This window comes from Hippoglossus stenolepis, chromosome 7 (assembly GCF_022539355.2).
Source record: "Hippoglossus stenolepis isolate QCI-W04-F060 chromosome 7, HSTE1.2, whole genome shotgun sequence".
NCBI lineage: Eukaryota > Metazoa > Chordata > Actinopteri > Pleuronectiformes > Pleuronectidae > Hippoglossus > Hippoglossus stenolepis.
This window is the reverse complement of record NC_061489.1, coordinates 149,282-172,471: the sequence shown is the minus strand read 5'-3', so window position 1 is coordinate 172,471 and position 23,190 is coordinate 149,282. Positions and strand designations below refer to the sequence as shown.

The 23,190-nt window shown below is 41.4% G+C and overlaps 1 protein-coding gene across 1 annotated transcript; it reads left to right on the top strand.

Moving 5' to 3' along the window:
* Positions 1 to 354: 354 nt before the first annotated feature.
* Positions 355 to 15,505, top strand: polr1h (RNA polymerase I subunit H). The gene is made up of 5 exons (XM_035161965.2): positions 355 to 551; positions 879 to 998; positions 11,879 to 11,982; positions 12,085 to 12,194; positions 14,462 to 15,505. Exons 2-5 carry the CDS (start codon positions 881 to 883, stop codon positions 14,484 to 14,486), a joined length of 357 nt encoding a protein of 118 aa, XP_035017856.1. The 5' UTR covers positions 355 to 551; positions 879 to 880; the 3' UTR covers positions 14,487 to 15,505.
* Positions 15,506 to 23,190: the final 7,685 nt, after the last annotated feature.

Genomic DNA, 23,190 nt, shown 5'->3' with positions numbered 1-23,190 from the left:
TATGTCATTTATATCGTTTAAAATCATGGGGGGGAGAGGGGGGAGGGGGGAGCTGGCTCACTAGCATTTAAAGGAACAGGCACTCAAAACAGGTCACTCTGTGGAGGGCTGTTTTAGACAGGGTAAAAAGGGTGCTGTTTTAAATGATCCTTGTGGTATTTTGACCAAAGTATGTTACAGATATTTCATTAAGACCCCAAGGAACCATATCAACTTGTGGTAAAATGGGCATACAATGTTCCCTTTAAGTTTTGTTTTGTTGGCTGGAAGTCTTCCGCTCCACACTCCAGTCCAGAAGGTGGCGGTAATGCACCTATAAGCTGGTTTGCCAACCACCAATATACAGAAGAAGAAGAAGAAGAAGAAGAAGAAGAAGAAGAAGAAGACGTTAGCGCACTTAAATGACGCTTCTCAATGCGACGGAGAATACTTGAAGGACCCTGCTCTATGTAATCGCATACGCTCAACTTCGAGTAATATTACAGACAGAGGGGAAGTTTTGCGAAAACTGCTCATCATTTGTTGGTTTACGATTTTTACATATTAAGCAGGTGAGTAACTTAATTCTTGTCTGCCGATATTGTCACACTGAATATAACGGTAGCTAACAGTGATAGATCTGGTCAAGTTCTCACGTGCTAAAGTGATATACTACCTTAAACTGTGTGCTGGCGTGCCAATTACACGTCACCATTAGTTATTGCGTTATTTTTTTTAAAATTTAGATAGAAGACACGCTCTACTGCATGACTGTGACAGCCAGACAGTCTGTTAGTGTTTAACGTTGTGTTAATGATTTAATATTGACCGCTTCAGGATTCACCACTTTGTCTTATCCGCAAAGCGCAGTACTGATGCTCTTTTTTTTTTTAATAAAGACATGTCGTGTTTAGGTGGTGATCCCAACTTCTGCCCAGAATGTGGGAATGTTCTTCCTCTTCCCGGAATACAGGACACGGTCTATTGCCCTCACTGCTCCTTCTTCATCCCTGTAGCAGGTACCAACTATCTGTCTCTTCCGCTCTTGTTCTCACAACACTCTCAGAGGTAGGAAAGGCTGCAATTGTAATCATACCGAAGGCTGTAGAATAGTACAGAAACCTTTACAGTATCATCAATCAATGAATACCATTTTATTTGTATAGCCTATATTCACAAATCACCATTTGTCTCATAGGGCTTAAAGGGATAGTTCATTTAAAAATGAAAATCCAGTCATTATCTACTCACCCCTACGCCGATGGAGGTATGGGTGAAGTGTTAGAGCAGAATCCAATACAATTGAAGTCAATGGTGAGTCGTTGTTCAGACGTGATAAAACAACAGAAAAACCATAACATGTCTCCATACTGCTCCTCTGGTGTCACCTAAGTGTCCACAAGCCCCGACATTTATATTCGACTCGAAACGAGGTCATTTACACCGTGTTTTTATCCTAATTATCGTCCGACGAGGGGCATTCAGGGACCGTCGGAAATGCTATCGTCCGCTAGCTTAGCCACTTCTGGTGGAGTTTTAGGCTTAAAACATAGTGGAAATTACCTCGTTTCGATTCGAATATGAATGTCGGGGCTTGCGGACAATAGGATGACACCACACGATCAGTATGGAGGCATATTATGTTTTTTATGTTATTTTTTAGTTTTTGAACATTTATTTTAAAAAGTTCCTTGACAGTGAGTCTCACACAGTATGACATACATACAAATAATCTTGGTCTTAAAATACAAAAGAAAAATTACCAATCCAGTGGCATAAGACATGTAATGAGTTGAGGGGTTACATTCATATTCCAAAGTGTCCAAAGAAATACTACAAATAGATACAATATGTTCACTTTGCTAAATACCTTATGACAGATTACCATTTCTCAAGACAAATGTCCATCCGGAATTGTAGTTTCGCTGTTATGTTTTCCATACAGTTTACAACCTTGAGTCTTTGGGTCCATTGGTCCAAGGTAGGTGGCTGGGGTTTGAGCCAGTTAATTGTGATCATTTTGTGGGATACTAACACCAGGGCTAAAATCTCTCCAATTTCACTCATTACCTTCTTCCACTTTACTCTTGTTGTGGGCAATCCCAATAGATGTGTGAGAAGTCTCCTACTAATCCACATCCTCTCCAGCAGAGGGGGCTAGACTTCTTGTCATAGTTGGCTATTACCAGTGGTATTTTGCTCAACTTCCAAGCAAATTCCCTCCAATTTAGACTATTTAAACATGTATGCCAAGACACCCAGGACCTCAACCACTCACCATCCGTAACTATGGCATTGGCATCCAATTCCCATTTATCTCTCACATCAAATGTATTATCTGATAAGTCTAAGCAAATTCTTCTGTATAATCAAGATATTATTTTCCTCGCGTGGATTCGATTTTCCACCACATCAATCCAGTACTGTTCAAAATCAGTCGGTAATCTTTTAATTCCATCCCATTCCTTATGTTTCGTCAAAGAATGTCGTATTTGAAAATATCTGAATCCGAGGTTGGATCCTGGATCTGAAGTTGTGAGAAAGCCCTAAGAGTCGTTCCCTCAAATAACTGGTTTATCGTGGTCAGACCTTTCCTTGCCCACCTACTAAAACCACTGTCCAGTTTTGCTGGCAAAAAGTCACAAATATAAGCTATTTTAGTTGCCCTAGATAATGACACTAGCAAATTCAACATTTTTCTCATCTTTGCCCAAACATTTAGGGTATGGTTTACCCACTCATTTTGAATCTTAAATTTCCGCCATACTTTTGCCTCCATGAAAGGGAGGGCTGAAATTGATATTAGTTACAGAGCTTTGTTCTATATGTACCCATTTTGTTTCCATATCTAGCCTAATCCATGACACCAATATTCAAAGTTGTGATGCCCAGTACTAGCTTCTAAAATGGGGCAATGCTAAGCCAACCTTCTCTTTGTCTGAGAGGAGGCCTTTCAGTCTTACTCTGGGCCTTTTTATTCTGCCATATGAATTCGGAAATAAGTCTGTCCAGGAATTTAAATATAGACACTGGGACAGTAATAGGAAGCGAGCAAAAGAGAAACAGCATCCTTGGCAATACATTCATCCTGATGATCTCTACCCTACCCATTAAAGATAGGGGGAGCATCCCCCATCTTTATAGGTAATTTTTTGTTTATCACAATTAGCTTTGTATAATTGAGAAGAGTTTTAGGAGTCAGAATGACCCCCAAATACCTAAAGCCTTTTTTTGACTATCTGAATTTCGTCTCTCGGTCTAACTGTTTGGGCCAGTCTCCTGTGTTCATCATTGCTTCCGATTTCCCCTCATTGACCTTGTACCCTGAGATTTCCCCAAAGTTCCTCAAACATTGCATGAGAGCATGAATAGATGATACTGGATTCCTAATTAACAAAAGAACATCATCCACGAACAACAATATTTTGTGCATCATGCCCCCCCCATCCACTATCCCCTCAATTTTGTCATTTATTCTAATTAATTCACCTAACAGTTCAATACATAATGCGAACAAAATGGGAGAGGCTGGATTTCCTTGCCGAACACCCTTCTTGAGTTCAAAACATTTAGAGCAATATCCGTTCACCCTGACTCTAGATATTGGATCTTTATTTAAAGGGGACATAGCATGCCCATTTCACCACAAGTTGATATGGTTCCTTGGGGTCTTAATGAAATGTCTGTAACATACTTTGGTCAAAATACCACAAGGATCATTTCAAACAGCACCCTTTTTACCCTGTATAAAACAGCCCTCCACAGAGTGACCTGTTTTGAGTGCCTGTTCCTTTAAATGCTAATGAGCCAGCTCCCCCCTCCCCCCTCTCCCCCCATGATTTTAAACGATATAAATGACATATTTTATATGATATAAATTATCAAATATGCATCCCATACTTTGTATTCCCCTTCTGTTGTCCTGGAGTTTTAATTTTCCCAATCACATAATTAAATGTCCCCCTCTGCCCATCCACTACAAGCACACAAGCAGACAGACAGAGAGAGAAAGAGAGGTGGGGGGCTATGAAGACCATCATTTACCCCCGAACCCCGACATTCAACGGGTACAACAACAAGCGGAGAAAGCAGAATCGTGGGCTGACCTTATATATACAGTCTATGGGGCTGACCAGCGCGGAGAAATGCGCGTCCCGTGTGAACAGCCAGGCGGCTGCGCGCTTGAGAACGGCGCTGCGCTGCCTCGCAGCCTCGCTGCGTCCGGTGTAAACCCGGCGTAACGAGTGGGGGGGCTCTGTGTGTTTGTGCCAGTGTTACAGTAGTGCTGAACACTGCGGAAGTCTTCCACACTGCTGGCTGTGTGGCGCTGACACAAATTCCAGCTCACGCATGGGAGAGCGAGCGGTCGCGCCCGAGCAACTGCTGCACCCTCCCAGTCCCAACGATCCAGACAAATGCCACATGTGAGTGAATCGCGGGCTGACCAGCGCGGAGAAATGCTCGTCCCGTGTGAACAGCCAGGCGGCTGCGCGCTTGGGAACGGCGCTGCGCTGCCTCGCAGCCTCGCTGCGTCCGGTGTAAACCCGGCTTAACGAGTGTGGGGGGACGGGGGGGGGGGCAAGGCCATGTAGGGAGACTTCCAGTGCCTTGTTACGACACAAAACCCAGGAAGCTCAATCGAGTCGCTCAAGCATGACGTTTCTGACTTAGAGGAACCATAACAAAACGCGCGAGTGTTTTTTTTCCCAGAGTTTTTGGGTTGGTAGACATGCCAGATACCCACATTAACCTGTAGAAGCACTAACAAAGTGGAATTTGCATGCTATGTCCCCTTTAAAGTATTAATCCATCTAATAAATGTCGAATTGAAACCCATTTGCTCCATAGTAAAATTTAAATATGACCCATCCACCCTATCAAACACCTTCTCTGCGTCGAGGCTGAGAAGCATTGAAGGATGGGTGGAATCTCTTGCTACAGACCTTCTAATATTATTTCCCCCCTGGCGACCTGGTATGAATCCAGTCTGGTCAGGGTTAATTAATCTCCCTCGATGTTTCTGCATTCTGCTCGCTAGTATGGAACTAAGAATTTTTACATCATTTCCGACACAATTTTACAATTGCATACAAATACAACATACTATACAATTTTATTTGTATAGCCCATATTCACAAATCACAATTTGTCTCATAGGGCTTTAACAAGGGGTGACATCCTCTGCCCTTAACCCTCAACAAGAGTAAGGAAAAACTGGATGATATATTACCTTCGTTTGGGCGTAGATATTCGTGATTGTCAAATCGGCCCCACCTATTGTCCCCGTGACTACTACATATCTGCCCTGCTTGTCCTTTGCTTCCCTCTGTACAACAAAACTTACTTTATGACTAATCAAAATAGCTATCCCTCTTGTCCTGCTATTTGGACAAAATGCATAAAACACCTGTTTAACCCATTCTCTTCTTAATTTCTTGTTCAGCCATACTTAAGTGAGTTTCCTGTAATAGGGCTACTGAGCATTTACATTTTTTCAGCTGACCCAAAATCTTTTTCCTCTTTATGCGGTTATTAATCCCCTTAACATTATAACTAACGATCACTAGCTTAGACATAAAGTAATATTATTCCAGTGCATTATTTATATCTATCCACCTTTTAGGTGAAGAATAGGTATAAATCTTTGTTATTACCTCCTTGAAACCTTGTTACCTGAGCATATTTACTGTCATCTCAGTCCTGTATAAAAGACCGCAAATCCACATCTGACAGAGACGTGTCTCCTCTTCCCCTCCGGTTCTCCTGTCTCTTCCATGACTCCTTGGAGAGCTCCCGCTCCATCTTCTCTCTCTCTCGCTCACGGAGATACCTAGCTCCCCAGAGTGTGGGCAGTGCCTCGATCAGAGTTGGGAATGTTTTAACTCCAGTCTCCAGGGCGACTCAGCTGTGCTGGAAAGCGACATCTGGCCTGGATCCCTTTCTCCTTCAGCTGCTTAATCACTGCACGGACCCGTGCCCTTGTCATCTGTACCTCTGGCGAGTAATCCGGGTCAAAGTATATTACTTTTTCTCGGAAGTTGACTCGTTTCTGTGCCCAGGCTTGTCGTAACACCATTTCCTTCACTGTGTAGTCCAGAAACCTTACAATAATGGAGCGTGGTGGTGCAGAGTTGCCTGGCTTAAGACCCAAAGATCTGTGTGCCCTCTCGATTTGTAGATTAATCTCCTGTGGCAGCTGCAGCGTGATTTTAATTAGTTGTTCCACCAAACCCACCATGTCGTTATTCTCGCTTTCTTCGGGGACTTGATAGATTCTCAAGTTATTAAGGCGCATACTCTTCTGCAGGTCATCACACAGGTTGGTGAGGGCCGCCTCCTGTCTCACCAGGTGCCGAAGCACACTGTCATGGCGCTGGCTAAAGTCTTCCGTGGCACTGACTCTAGCCTCTGCATCCACTGTTCTCTGCTCCAGGTCCCCCCACTCGCTGTTTCAGGTTCACTGACTCCTCCACCCTAGACAATGATGCCTTCGTGTCCGTAATCGAGTCTTGATTTTCTTTCCTTAGTTCTCTCAGCTCTCGGAGAATCTCTCCCATGCTCTTCATGTCTTCGTTGCTAGCTGTCTTGGCTAGGCCGACTGGCGGTCCTTTCTTTCCTTGGACTTTTTTCTGCAGTTCTTGTACTTGTACCTTTCCTGTGCTTCTTGCACCTCTAACCGAGCACATAGTTACTCCTGTGTCTTAAGTTATTCCAGTTGCATTCAAAATGTTTTAAAACTTTGCAAAATATTAATCACGCTGAATTTTGAGGTAGCGAACACCCGACGTGTGTGTCTCAGAACATGGCATCACCAGAACTTTTCTGTTCTTTTATTATGTCTAAATATAGGTCACTAATCAGCTACACTGTTTACACCTGAACTCCAAATGTGTTTTTGTCGACTCAAACATGTCACCCACCCCCCCATCAACATAGGGGTGAGTAGATAATGAGTGAATTTTCATTTCTGGGTGAACTATCCCTTTACAAGGTGTGACATCCTCTGCACTTAACCCTCAACAAGAGTGAGGGGAAAAACTACCAAAAAACTGTTTTAACGGGGAAAAAACTTAGAAACCTCAGAGAGAACCACATTTGAGGGACCCCTCTCCCAGGACAGACAGAAGTACAATAGATGCCACGTGTAACTGAGAACATCAGCAAAATAACAGTATTTACAACATTGATTAAAAGAAACAGTTTGTAACATAATGGAAAGTAAATTAATTTAGTGGTTATTATCAGTGTCAATGGTAGAGTATGTGAGTATCTCTTCGCTCCCACTGGATCAGTCACACAACCACAACCCCATAGAGACTGTGTCTGTCCCCCGTCCCACTAAATCATTTAAATCAAACATTAACATAGGGAGAATTCCATACTAAAATATAATAAAAATTACCACAACCTCTGCAACAACACAACAAACAAAGACAATTAAATGTGGACTCTTAAACAAAAGATCACTGTCATCAAAGGCTATTTTAGTAAATGAATTGTCTCAGATTACAAAATAGATTTATTGTCTTTCACTGAGACCTGGCTGCATTCCGAAGAATGTCAGCCTAAACGAATCTACATCCCCCAGTCATATAAATACACACGTTCCCCAAGACTTTGGCCGAGGAGGTGGAGTTGCTGCTATTTTTAACTCCAGCCTATCAATTATTCCTAAACCTAAACTAAGCTACAACTTGAAAGTCTTGATCTTAGTCTTCCACACCTATCCAAGAAATCACAACAGCTCCGTTTACCATGCTCCGGGGGCTCATTCTAAATTGTTTACTGAATTCCCTGAGTTTTTATCAAGCTTAGTCCTCGGTGACTTTAATATTCATGTTGACAATAATAATGATAGCCTTAGCGTAGCATTCATTTCAGTTTTAGACTAAATCGGTTTCAATAAGTGTGTACACCAACCTACTTATTGTTTTAACCAAACACTCTACCCTGTACTATTATACTGTGTCAAAATTGAACATCTAATAGTACTTCCACATAATCCGATTCTATCAGACTCAAAAAATCCACCCTGGACCCGTTTTAGCCAACTACAGACCGATATCCAACCTCCCCTTCCTGTCTAAAATCCTCAGAAGGTTGCAGCCAATCAGCTGTGTGAGTTTCTCCAGGAAAGTAATGTATATGAAGACTTTCAGTCGGGGTTTAGAGCTCATATAGCTTCAGATCAAGGGTTTGTGTCTGTCCTCGTCCTGTTAGATCTTAGTGCAGCATTCAACACTATCGATCATCACATTTTATTACAGAGACTAGAACAGTTATATGGCATTAAACGAACCACCCCAAACTGGTTTAAATCCCATTTTTCAGATAGATTCCAATTTGTGCACACCAAAGTTAACCCAGTGTTCCACAGGGTTCTGTGCTTGGCCCAATTTTATTCTCATTATATATGCTTCCACTAGGAAACATTATCAGGACACACTCTGTAAATTTCCACTGCTATGCGGACGATACCCAATTATACCTATCAATAAATCCAGAAACGTGTAATCAATTACTAAACTATTATGAAAACAGAGGTTCTAATACTTGGCCCCAAACACCTTAGAGACACAATATCTAATGATCTAGCTGCGCTAGATGACAATGCCCTTGCTTCCACTGAAACAGTCAGGAATTTGGGAGACATCTTTGATCCCGATTTGTCCTTTGATACTCACTTAAAACAAATTTCTAGGACTGACTTCTTTCACCAATGTAACATCTCAAATTGATTCACATTGATTCATTATTATCAGGCTCCAGCAGTAAGTCCTTAAAGACTCTGCAGCTTGTCCAAAATGCTGCAGCACGTGTCCTGACAAGAACTAGGAAAAGAGAACACATTTCTCCAGTATTAGCTTCACTACACTGGCTACGGGTTAAATCTAGAATATAATTTAAAATTCTCCTCCTCACCTACAAGGCCCTTAATAATATGGCACCATCATACCTTAAAGAGCTCATAGTAACATATCACCCTATTAGAGCACTGCGCTCCCAGAATTCAGGCTTACTTGTTGTCCCTAAAGTCTCTAAAAGCAGAGTAGGAGCCAGAGCTTTCAGCTATCAAGCTCCTCTCCTGTGGAATCATCTCCAAGTTTCAGTTCAGGAGGCAGACACCATCTGTACATTAAAGAGTAGGCTTAAAACCTTCCTTTATGATAAAGCTTATAGGTAGCTTTAGCTGGTCCAGGCTTGTCTTAGACCTGCTCTTAGTTATGCTGCTATAGGTCTAGAATGTCGGGGGACAAGCGACACATGGAGCTTCTCTTCCCAGCTTCTCTTTCCTCTTCTCCCTCCTTAAAACATCAAAGAAATTAATGTCTCAATACATGTGACTGACTTGACCTCTTCCCTGGAGTCCCTATGCGTTATCTTTTGCAGATCCAGGGCCGCGCTGCGGCCACATCCTGGATTATGATGGTGAATCAGAGATTGTGATTGTAATGGCCTTTATCGTGCTGCCTGATCGTGTCAGTAATGGCGGATCCTGTATCGTGTTGGCATATGATAATGGTGGTGGACCATGATCAAGGTGGCAGCTGATGGTGGATCCTGATGACGGCAGTGGATCGTGATTGTGGACTATGGTGGCATCCGATCGTGATGGTGGATCATGATCGTGGTGGCTGCTGACCGTGGACTATGGTTACAACAGGACTGCTTGATATACAATGTCTACTCAGATACTTTACCATTACTGACAATAATCTTTCAATTCATTTACCTTTCATTATTCTACAAACTGTTTCTTCAAATCAATGCTGTAAATTCTCTCATTTTTCTGATGTTCTCCATTACACGTGGCATCTATTGCACTTCTGTCCGTCCTAACATGTGGCTCTCTCTGAGGTCTCTACGTTCTTTTTCCCCTGTTAAAAGTTTATTTTTTTTGTAGTTTTTTCTTACTCTTGTAGAGGGTTAAGGGCAGAGAATGCCACACCTTTTAAAGCCGTATGAGACAAATTGTGATTTGTGAATATGGGCTATACAAATAATATTTGATTCTTTGATTGATAGTGTTGAATGCTGCACTGAGATCTAACCGTACGAGGACAGAAACAATCCCTATTAGGTCACTAGGGACCTTTGCCAAGGGTGTCTCCGTGCTGTGATGAACTCTAAACCCTGACTGAGAGTCTTCATATAGATCAATTTCCTGGAGAAATTCACACAGCTGATTGGCTACAACTTTCTCAAGGATTTTAGACAGGAAGGGAATGTTGAATGTCTGTAGTTGGCTAAAACCTCTGGGTCCACAGTGGGTTTTTTGAGAAGGGTTTGATTACAGCTTGCTTAAAAGATTGTGCTACATATCCCGATGATGGCGTAAATTGACTGTATTGAGTAAATTACTATTTATTAGGGGCATTATTTCTTGAAGCGATTTTGTGCGTCAACTGGGTGCATGAGATGGTAGATTTTATTTCTAATAGTTAAAATTTTATCCTTAAAGAACTTCATAAGGACATTGGGCCTCTTACGTTTAAGAGTCCACATTTAATTATCTTGATTTGTTGTGTTGTTGCAGCTTGTGGTGATGGGTGACAGTGTTGTGGAAAGGGGTTTGCAAGAGGAGTATACTGGGGGAGCAGATGAGGGGGGTTGCAGCTGGGCTTGTTGGTGGGGGAGGGGCAGGTGCCTGATCAAACCTGTTGAAGAACCGGTTCAGTGGCCTCATTTATATCCGTTGTGTACTTACAAAACAGGGCCTGAAACTTGCGTATGCCACTTCTCAAATAAACGTTGGGATTTATAAAAACAAACTTGACAGGAGAATGTGCGCTCTTCCACGCTAACTTTAACCCATGCGTAGGAACATTTTGGAGACAGGAAAATGACGATGCAGACTTGAGCAAATTACGTTCAGATACCATTAAACAGCGGAGTTGCAGAGTCGATTCATTAATAGTTTTAATATCGTGTGTGTGTGTGTGTGTGTGTGTGTGTGTGTGTGTGTGTGTGTGTGTGTGTGTGTGTGTGTGTGTGTGTGTGTGTGTGTGTGTGTGTGTGTGTGTGAGAAATAGCTGCAGTAAACATAACTGCCATCAGGTGCACAGAGTACACTGGAAATCACTCACAATAAATACAGAAAAACTATTCACTTTCAAACTTATATTTCCAAATAATATCCCAGAGTGGAGGTTAGGATCACACTGATGTTCGAAGTAATAGGTCCGCTGGCTCTAAAAATATAAATACTGCGGTGAGAGAGTAATGTAAGAACGGACTGACTGCTGTTCGCTGACTGTTGTGTGTGTGTGTGTGTGATGGATGTATTGACACTGATAGAGGAGTGTGCGAATGGAAGGATGAAGAGGAAACAAGAGTTCAGCGATGACTGATAAGCTGATATAAATTCTATAGATCTGTGATATTGGATCTAATCGCTCTTCACCTCCACTTCACTAACAAACGCTTCGACGTCAGTGTCAGAAAGTTTTGCTTCCTCTCATTGCTGGATGCAGTGACTCACCGTGCAAAGCTATTGGTCAGCAGGATGATTTAATATTCATGAGGTGCTTTGCATTTATGGTTGAATGTGGGCGTGCAGAGGGTGGAATATGAACCAACGTTTCCAGGTGGACTGTGAGTTATAAAGTGAACATTGCGTTCAGGTGTGTGTGCGTCAATACCAGTAACCTCTGTCTCAAAGATAGGTGCTGGCTTCCTTGTTATGGCTGTCTGACCATTTAAAGAAGGAAAATGTGTCTGACACTGTAAAGTGTCAATCCAGAAAAAAGTCCTATTGCACTAAATAATCCATACACCTCATTTTCCACTTTGATCTCGGAAAAATGTCCATATGCAAACACACATATCTTGTAACGTATTATACATGAGTTTTGATAACGACATGGATTATTCCTTACATACTTGTGTCTTTGTCCAGAGTTTTCAGGTCAAGAGATCCAATCTACAGTTATCTTTAACCTTGTGGAGCAGTCGTCAGTGGCTCTGGATGAAGATGAGGACACTGAACTAAAGGGACCTGTGGTAAGAACGGACTGACTGCTGTTCGCTGACTGTTGTGTGTGTGTGTGTGTGTGTGTGATCTCAACTGTACACGGTATCAATGAGGGCTTTTTCTTCTTTTAGATTGACAGACGGTGCTCTCATTGCAATAAAGAGGGAATGGTTTACCACACCAGGCAGATGAGATCTGCAGATGAAGGACAAACTGTCTTCTTTTCCTGTATACACTGCAGGTAAGCATTCTGTGTATTTAGTAGGCAGGTTACAGTCCGCTCCAGTGAGGTGATTCAGACCAGAATCGGTTATCTGAAGTGCAGAGGTGTTGACAGTCATTCAGTTCAATTCAATTTTATTTGTATAGCGCCAAATCATAATATTCATTATCTCAAGGCACTTGATAAGGTTAAAACCCAACAGTTCCCACAATGAGCAAGATAAGAAGTCCTTTATTATTAATTGTTTTTGTTGTCTGAATCCTGCATCTTTGGAGTCAGAGATACCTGCAGAGAGAGGGGGACTACAGCAGGGAAAAAAAGGGGGGGGGGGGGCTAGGGAGAGATAGAAGTGGTCAGTGCATGATGGGAGTTCCCCCCAGCAGTCTTCTGAATTTTACAAGGAGCCAATTCAGAGTAGCTTACACAGGAGTAATATGACCTCTTGTTCCTGTCGGAACTCGTGCTGCGGCATTTTGGATGAACTGGAGGCTTTTCACAGACTCACTGGGACATCCTGATAAGAATTACAGTAATCCAGTCTATAGGTAACAAATGCATGGACTAGTTTCTTAGCATCCTTCTGGGACTGTATGTTCAAAAAAAATGTGCATTTAAAGACTTGTTTTGTATGTGGGTCAAATGACATGTCCTGGTCAAACATAACTCCAAGGTTCCTCACAGTGGAGCTGGAGGCCAAACTTATACCATCCAAGGTGACTATCTGGTCAGACAGCGTTTCGCTGAGGTCTTTAGGGCCAAGTTAAAAGTAATAAGTTATCGGTCATCCAGGCCTTGAGACACTCCTGAAGTAAATAATTAGATTCATCAAGCTTCATAGATATGTACAGCTGGGTGTCTTCTGTGTAAAAATGGAAGTGTACGTGGTGCTTTCTGATGATGTTGCCTAAAGGAAGCATAAAAGTATCGGACGACAGAACCTTGTGGAACTCCATGACTAACTTTTGTGTGCATGGAGGATTCATTGTTAACTTTAACAAATTTTAATCTATCTGATAAATATTAATTAAACCAGCATAATGCCGTTCCTTTTATCCCTACATGCTGTTCCAGTCTCTGTGACAGGATCTCATGATCTATGATGTCAAATGCGGCACTAAGATCGAGTAGAGGTCAATAATGTTTGTTTCTAATCATGGGAAATAAAGTGTTGGAATGTTTACTCATGTTCTGAGCTGCACTGATGAATGAGACTAAAAGCTGTCAGGATCTCTTACAAAATAGAATAATCTAATTTAAAATTAAGCAAGAATGGTTTTGTTTAGTTAATGTATTAAACTATCCCTGTGTTCTAAGTGGACACATAGGTCTGTAACAGCAAAAAAAATCCTCTAATCTATAAAAATATCAATTGCTTTCTTATTTATGACTTTATTGTAAAGTTGTTTGACCTGTCAAGGTCCTGTAGGACTGGACTGATGACTCTGGTTTTCCATTGATCTGATTGACAGATTTTGAACTGAACTTATCATGCTTCTGAGCAGGTTAGAGGTACAGTACAAGTTACCATTGGGATTAAGTGACATATGACTGAAAACCCAGAGTTAAATATAGTATAGGCACCAGGGAAGACGCTTTAAGTTGGGTGTGCTGTAGTGGGGGGAGAGTTTCTTGCTTTGTTCAGCCTAGGGTTAAAAATAGAAGAGCATATAGAATATCTTCAAATTTACTTTCACATCATTTTTATTTAACAAGTTTCAGTGAAAACTTTTTCTGTGAAAATTCCATTCAGGTCACATTCTAAAACAACAGGCTACTATGATATGAATCAAATGTATGCCAGTCTTGCAACTGCCAGACGGTGACCCCAGCCAAAACATAGTTAAACAGGTTCAAAAGGCTGTCGCGCGCAGCGGACAAGAAAATATCCAAATACGAACAATACTTTAACCGGTCCAACTACCCCATTTGCACACCACACAACAGCATACATTTTTACAGAAAAGGTATTAGAGTGAATAATAAACCAAACACTTAAGCTGGGTGCTTCAGTTATTTTACTCCAAATGTGGCTTGGCGCTCAGTGGTTGCGGAGAAGTCTCTCAATCTGAAATTTGTTTCTGTGCCATTGCGAGCCACTTTAAATGATGCAGCATTGCTGGCCAGGTGCTCTACGTGACTTCGGTTGACCATGATGCATTGCGTTATTTTAATAATAATTCAGTATTGAAGTCAATGCAAAAACAATGAATGTGAACACAGTGTGTTGTGAAACGTTTTTCTCTGTTGTGATTTTTATTAATTTTTTTTTTTTTTGGGTGTTACAGGTATCAGGAGAAGGAGGACTCCTGAGAGAAATCTGCTTCACCTTCTCCACTCCTCTCCATGTCTGCTTGTGTTGGTTTCAGATGTTTGGATGCTTTCTCAAGACATGGACTAATTTTAATGGATCCTTTACAGCTAGGTTTTCCAGGATGTGGACTGCAGAGTATATCAGTGACTGTGCCTTCCTGAGCTCGAATTAGCTCACTAGTGCACATACCTCTGCCAACAGCCATCAGCCACCAACCCCTGAGTCAGCACCAAATTTGTATTGTTTCTATATTGGTTTGCATATGTCTGTTGACAATCAAACAAATAAATAAATGGACCAGAGGGAGGGAAAATGTAAACTTCTTGGCAGAGGTAATTATTACCATTCACGCAGTTAAATTTGACTAAATAATCTCCACTCATTATTATTCACTTAATATCTTTTTTTCTAAAGCTTTCGTTTGCATTTCAGGTTCATCATCACTGTTTTCTGTTTTCATTGAAAAAGTATAACTCAGTTGTAAATGATGATGAATGCTGTGAAAACCAAATTTTATTTTGGTTCATTTATAATGTTTATTATAAAATGTTATTAAAACTCTATTATTGTGCTGCTTGCTTGTGTGTCTGATGTTTCATCCTTGAGTGAGACTGGTCTTGCAGCCTACCAGGATGTGTAGCAGGAGTTGGGCATAGAGGGCATGTGGGATCGATACAAGGCTTAGATTCTTGGGAGATGGCAGGCCATCATAGGCAGCATTGATGGTGAGGCTTGCAGATGTATTTCACAGGTCTTTCCTGGAGATTTTTCCTTTCTTCACTCTTTTCCTTTCCTCCTCATCCATTAATCTAGTCTAAACCACTTCCCCCTAGACCTTGCCACCTCATCCTGGTGCACACAGTACCACATGAGGTGTGGTCGAAGCCAAAGTAATGTGTAGTAGTGACTGTGTTGCCGAAGCAGAAAAGAGGAAAGAGAAATTGTTGATGTGTGATGAGGTCAATAATGTTTGTTTCTAATCATGGGAAATAAAGTGTAATGTCTACTCATGTTCTGAGCTGCACTGATGAATGAGACTAAAAGCATCCACTGTCAGGATCTCTTACATAATAGAATAATCTAAGTTAAAATTAAGCAAGAATGGTTTTGTTTAGTTAATGTATTAAACTATCCCTCTGTTTCAAGGTCCTGTAGGACTGGACTGATGACTGGTTTTGTAGTGATCTGATTTGATCTGAACTTATCATGCTCCTGAGCAGGTTAGAGGTACAGCACAAGTTACCATGGGGATTAAGTTGCATATGACTGAAAATACAGGGTTAAATATAGTATAGGCACCAGGGCTTAAAGTTGGGTGTGCTGTAGTGGGAGGGGAATTTTTTGCTTTGTTCAGCCTAGGGTTAAGAATAGAAGAGAATATAGAATATCTTCATATTTACTTTCACATTTTTATTTAACAAGTTTCAGTGAAAACCTTTTCTGTGAAAATTCCCTTCAGGTCACATTCTAAAACAGGCTACTATGATATGAATCAAATGTATGCCAGTCTTGCAACTGCCAGCCTGTAGCTTGTCTTTTCACCCATGTCACCCTTTTAAAACACGTGTTTTTGTTGTTTTCTAAATGTGAAGCCCAGTCTGGTGTGATTGGTCAGCTCCCAGGCCAGAACAGGCACCACATATCGTTCTGGTCAGCTTTGCCATTCAAGCCAGTATTTATTTGTGTTTGCCTTGTTAAATCAGCCACCAGAAGGCCCTGTGTGTTCAATGCAGTCTACGGTCTTGTATTTACAGGAAAAAACAACGCTCCGGGGAGCTGTGAGAGATGACACTCGTAGCGTGTCAGTGAGTGACGATGACTAATCTCAAGTCTTTCAAATCTCAGTTAAATCAAAGTACTGTTTCATGAAAACATACAGGGCACACGACATCTATTGCACTTCTGTCCGTCCTGGGACAAACAAATCTCCCTAACTTGTGGCGTCATTATCTGTGTTCAAATATAAATACATACATTTTAACATTGAACTAACAAACCTAAGACTTTAATGTTGTCAATTTACACTATAAAACTAGGGGAAGCGCTTAATGAAACATAGCTATGAGACATTCTAACTTGCATAGAATAAAGTGAACAGTAACAAAGGCAAAACAAAATGTATAAATGCATATTTTCCAATGTCCAGGTTCCCATATTGGAAAAAGAATCCACTGAAGACTTGCATTTTTCTGGCAAATAAAAACAGTTGAAAAAATATATAATATGTAAACTCCATTATTGCAAAAGTAATAGCTGACACAGCAAAAATAGATGAAGAATTTAAGAAAATACCGGCAGGTGATCGATTGGATTCAATAATGCTGGTGGAAACCAAATAGCAGTGACATGGGTTTTTCCAGCAAACACTTTGTCCACTCTGCAACAAATATAGATTGCTCATCAATTATTAAAAAAATATGTTGTATGCAGCAATCTCATGTGATATACATATTTAACAAGAGATTTGCTACCTCCTCAATAACTTTGAGACAGCTGTTCAGGATCTGGCGAACATAGTGACATCAAAATAAATGAAGTGTGAAGTCAGCGAAACATGTAAATAATTTAGACTTAGACGGATCTGTATGTTCTCCTCAACAATCCCATCCATTAGCTGAGCCAATCCCAGACTCACTCAGATCTAGTGAGGACTATGTTGTTCACCAATGCTGTGTGCAGTCTGACTTTTGGTGTTATAAATTAAGACCTGCATCATGACAATATTAAGCATACTTATAATTAGAATAAGTTTAGATCACCTGTTGTTTCTGGATGTTTTGAGGCACCTGACCCCAGCATGCTCTGCTTGCCATAACTTCATGGAGTCTAGTAGCCACTGGAGGGCCCAATGATCCATCTCCAAAATGAACTGGGGACAGAGCTTGAAGTGCAGGATAGAACATAGAACAATGTGGGTAAACCACACAAGGAAGAGGGTTTACAGGTTTGGACAAGATCGAATCAATACCCCCCCCCCCACACTTGTTTTTTCTTTTCTTTTCTTTTCTCACTCCTGCTCTCTGCTGCTGCATACCTTTCAGTCAGGACTTCTATTTATTTTCCTAGATTTGTATGGCAGGCCAATCCTTCAAGATGACTGATAACCCCACCAAGTATATATCTTGGAATGTAAAAGGAGTCAATAACCCAGTTAAAAGGCAAAGGGTTATGTCTCATTTGCAACAACTAAAGGCAGACATAGCATTTTTACAATAAACACATTTTTGGAATGTAAATGTTGCTGGTCTTAAACGGGTTGGTCAAATGTATGATTCCAAGTTAAATGCAAAAGCTAGAGGGACAGCCATATTGATTAACAAAAATATTTATTTTCAATATTGATTATTAAGTATTAAGGCAGCTCTTTTCCAATCCGATGATTTTAGTGAAATTATGTGCCCTTAACCGCAATGACAGAATTCAAACTGAATCTTAAACGTTCCTTATAAAGATCTGGAGTTGGGGATTTCGAGTCAATATCCATGATTTGTTGAGAGATAACATGAAATTTTGAATTCAAACTGAAGGGGACTCTAGAGGGAGCAATGAGCGGATAGGACATGTCTAGGGACAGATCTCGCCAATTTCCATTTAAATCTTTATTTTCAACATAATAAGGACACGTTTATGGTAGTTTTTATATCACATTACTGTCCGGTGTGCTTGAGAAAGTAAACTACTCCAGGGATCGGAAATGGCTAACCAGGGAAACAAGCAGAAGAGTGACCTTGCCAAAGAAGGCCCAGGCGGAGAGGCCAGTGAGGTCTTCACACGTGACCCTAATGAAAATGTTGTTTTAGCCGCAATAGCGTCCCTACGCTCAGAGTTGCACATGATGAAAGCTGAATATGTGACAAGATAGATGAAAGGATTGCGGACGTTGCAGTCACTTTGAGGGCTGAAATCGGTTAGGGTTAGGCGGTTGCCTAGGGCGCAAAATGCCGAGAGGGCGGCACAAGAGGCTGATTTATCATGACGTGATACATGCAATGTTAACCAATGCAGTAACGACACACCATCGTCCTCTAACCCTGGGGACACACCGGAGCGCCACAAAAAGCTGTCCGCCTCCTTTCCGCGCCCATGTTAATCAATTGGGCTATTCACACCGGCAGCGAAGCTCCGGGAAGCGCCAGGAAGTGCCGGCTCGCGATCTTCAGCGATGGTTTTGGGGTCTGTTCTATTTTTTCTGCTCGCCCCGAGCAAATAGGGCCAGAAAACACACTGAAAATCAATATTAAACGATATAAGTGATATATTATATATTATATAAATGATTAAATATGCATCCCATACTTTTGATTTCCCCGCTGTTCTCTTGGAGTTTCGATTTAGCAGATTTTTGCCCCCACATGATGAAATTTCCCCATCTTTAATTATGTATTTTTTTCACACATTTGTCAGTTGTGTCTAAACAGACACACACAAGCACACAGTCTCTTGTGGGGGGGGGGGTCATCATTTACCCCTAACCAGCGCGGAGAAATGTGCTTCCTGTTCGCCAATTCCCGTGCTTCCACACGAGAATTGGCGCTTCCGCCTCCGGTGTGTCCCCGACGTTCATGCTGCGGGGTTAGACAGTTACAGTCAAAGCTGAGTCAAAAAAGGATTTAAATTATCGGGTGCACAATTCAGAAAAAGCCTCAAAGTAGAGGAGGAGAAGAAAGAACAATATAGAGGTAAGAACTACCACGATTGTGCACATCATTAATGTTTATTTTTGTCGACATGAATAGCTAGCTAGCTGTCAGTACAGCAGATTTCAGACTCTTTTTATATTTTTCATAGCCTACAATTTTGGCTGCCTGTGTGTTCATCTGTACACAGTCCAAAAGTTCTTGGGGATGCATGACAGTTTGCGTGTGTATGTTGGGGGGCGCCAATTTGAAATCTCGCCTAGGGCTCCAACATTGCCAGGGCCAGCCTATAAGGTGGTTGCTTTAAATTATTCAGTGTTGACTCTATATATTTTTTTTCTCTCTCTTTTTTTTATAGTTTCTTATACTCCTCCTGCAACAGGTTCGTATTGTGCTCTCGGAGTAACAGACGATGTGGTGGTTTTGTGGGTCTGCTTTTAGGGCTGGGGGGATATTTGGTGGTTGGGAGGAGTGCTACCTAATCAGGTGAAGCTAAGGAGAGGAATGGAGAGATATTTTTCTCCTCTTGAAATTTCAAAGGTATCAATGAACCAGTGAAAAGGGGCAAGGTGTTGGCACATTTAAAATCTTTTAAATCTGGGGTAATATTTTAGCAGGAAACACATTTAAAGAAAGATTCACACCTCAGACTCGGATGTAGGTGGATAAGCCAAGTTTATCACTCTTTCTTTGTTTCTTTTAAGAAAAGAGGAGTAGCCATTAAGATCCGCAAAGGTGTTCCTTTTAGGCATCAGTCCACCATTGCTGATAAGGAGGGGAGGTATGTCTTAGTGGTCGGAGAATTGCATCCAAGGCCGTTTTTCAGGAAGGTACTCGAACTGATACCAGATCATTTCAACACTAATTTGATTATCGGGGGCGATTTTAATTGGGCATTAGACCAGTATCTGGATAGATCATCAATGCAGAGCATAACCCCCTCCAATACAAGTAATCTTCTCAATACTTACATCAATAACATGAATCTGTGTGATTTATGGAGGATTGCAAATCCAACTGGCAGGGAGTACTCTTTTCATTCCCATGTCCATAATGTCTACACTAGAATTTTCTAATTGATGGAAAGCTGTTGACATACTCTGGTGATGCTAAGTATCACAATATCATTATCTCTGACCACTTCCCAGTCACATAGGAAGCTGGAGGTTTAACCCTTAGTTCCTTACTGATTCTGTGTTTTGTAAATACATTTCAACACATATTACTATATTCTTTGAGACAAATGACAAACCTGAAACTGCACCCACATTATTGTGGGAGGCATTAAAGGCCTACTTAAGAGGATGCATTATTTCGTTCCAACTAAAAAAACTGCAAGACCAAATATACAGGCTTGATGCAGACAATGCAAAATGCGCTTCAATAGAGACATTTAATAAAAATGTAACACTTAAATACAAACTTAATAAAATACTCTCAACAAGAATTAACAAAGCATTTATGCTCACAAAGCAGAAGTATTTAGAGTTTGTTGATAAACCGCAGAAGCTGCTTTCAAGACAACTATGCAAATTGGAGAAGGAACGTGCAATCCACAGAATTAAATCAAATACAGGGGAACTCTTAACCGCTCATAAAGACAAATTAAAGATTCCTGCAGTTTTATGAGAGGCTATATATATCCCAAATGAGGGCAACACCAAGGGATATGCAAGCATTTCTGGATGAGTGCAATCTCCCAACCTTAAACCAAACTGACCTCGACTATTTGGGAGGCGAGATTACATGCCGGAAAATTAAAGAAACAACTAGGGCTGCGAGCAGCACTGTGCAAGCCCGAGCACTTGCGAACATGGGACGTGATGCGGCCGCAGGGCAGTGCGGACTAGGACCGGGCGAAACGGCTCTGTGTTGCATGTCTGTTGTGGACTGCGGGAAGGATAAACGCTTCACTTCCTTTGTCTGTCATGTGACACTGTCTTGTAAATGATGATTCAGAAACAAATAACCTTCCACATTTCATACAGGTACAAAAATAAATCATTAATCGTCTTTGGTGAAAATATTTGGTGAAGAATCTCATCTAAATGCTCACCTCGTAACATAAAAGAAAGCATGATAGTTCTTATCCTGACCAAATTGGACATCTTTCAATAAAGTGGCATTTTACTCATAAAATTATTTTTTTAATATGCATGAGCATATAATAATAATTCTGTTAAATTCTATAGATTGAGGACATCACAGCTGTCTCTGAATTTAATAATCCTGCAGTTTTGGATGATTTAAACACGAACATGATATACCCTCACAGTCCCCTCACAGTCTGACAGTGTGTTTTTTTTTCTGCCTCCACCTTTATTTTTTTATTTCAGGCTACGTTCTTTCTATCCTACTCACACATTGTATAATCCACAGCAGCAGCAGAGTGTCAGTGTATTTTCTTTATTGGTGACATCACTAGCTTGATGCCGTGACTCTGACATGATTCACGGTGGAAACCCATTGGTCAGCAGGATAATTTCATATTCATGAGGTGCTTTGCATTGACCATTTATAGTTGAATGTGGGCGTGTAGAGGGCGGTGTATGAGGCAGATCCAAGTACAAACATTTCCAGGTGGATTGTGATTTATAAAGTGAACATTTCGCTCAGGTGTGCGTGCGGAGTTTTATAAATCTGAAATTTCTTTTGCATACGCCATTTCCGGCTTTTGTGCGCACGTAAACACTTTTAGTATGAATCCCACGCACTGTTTTATAAATGAGACCCCTGGACTGTGAATAGTTTGAAAGAGGTTTGAGGCTGATTGGACAATACACAGAGGAGTTATAATAAATCTATCTTTTTTGGCGTATCATAAAAATTTGATGCCACGCCACTGTCACATCGTGTGGTGAACACTAAAACTTTTGTAATCGTAGACCAGTGTAATTGGAGCAGAAACATGAAAATTACGGCTACTTGAAGGTTCTTGGTGAGTCATAAAGATTTGCTGCCATGCCAAGGGCTCCTTTAGTTCAAAGTGTTTTATTTGTCATATACAGTCCTGTACATGAAATTCTTACTTTGCCTTCTGCTGTAAGAACCGTGCTTTAAGAGTTTTAAAACAGGTGGGGACCATGGCCTGTGAGAGGGAAGGTTGAAGATGGAGGTGAAAACATCAGCCAGCTCCGTAGCAAATGCCCTGAGGGCCCGCCCAGGGATGTTGTCTGGGCCTGCTGCCTTGCGGGGGTTGATTCTCCTCTTGATTGAAATGCAAGAGACCGAGCACGTGTGGTGGATGTGTCATTTTCTAGTGTTGTTTGCAGGGGTTGAATTATCGGTGACGTCTGCGGTCTGTTGCGTTGGTCTTTGGGTTGTTATCACACTGGGGTTCCGGGTTTGGACAGTAGAGGGGGCGGCTCGTTCATTACACTTTGGACTCGAAGCCAGCAAACACCTTGTCCGTTTCATTTCTGTCTTTTCCCCTTTTCTAGGTAAGGACAGGTTTTGTAATGTGGGGTCTGCACGCTTGTGCTGTGTTTTCTAGGTCGTGGGTGGTGGGATATTTGTTTACACAGGGTTTTGCTAGGTAGGTTCAGAAAGTTTGAACATGAGGGAGCTGGCCCGATACACCATGCTTGCTGCGTGTGCCCAGATGTGTGGGCAGCGCCCGTGCCGCTGTGTGTGTTGTATGGTGGAGGTGTTACTGTTGGTTGGGTGAATGTTGTCAATGTGTGTATTATGTTGTTTATTCAGAGATGCCACATATGTATTTTTCTATTTTGTATGTTTCATGTTCCGATTTTCCTGATGTGTTTGATATTTGCTGTAAAATTCAGAAAATGCAATGTCTCTATATTTGTTAATGCATTACACTTTGGACTTGAAGCCAGCAAAAACTTGTCCGTTTCATTTCTGTCTTTTCCCCTTTTCTAGGGGCGTAACACACGCAGCATCTGACGTACCTCACTGTTCATCCAGGGCTTCTGGTTTTGAAACTTCCTGACTTGTATGGTGGGCACAATGTTATCAACACAGGTGCTAATGTACCCAGTCACACATTCAGCATACTCCTGTCTGCTGAATGTGTGAAGAATCCTCCAGTGTGGCTGCAGCTTTA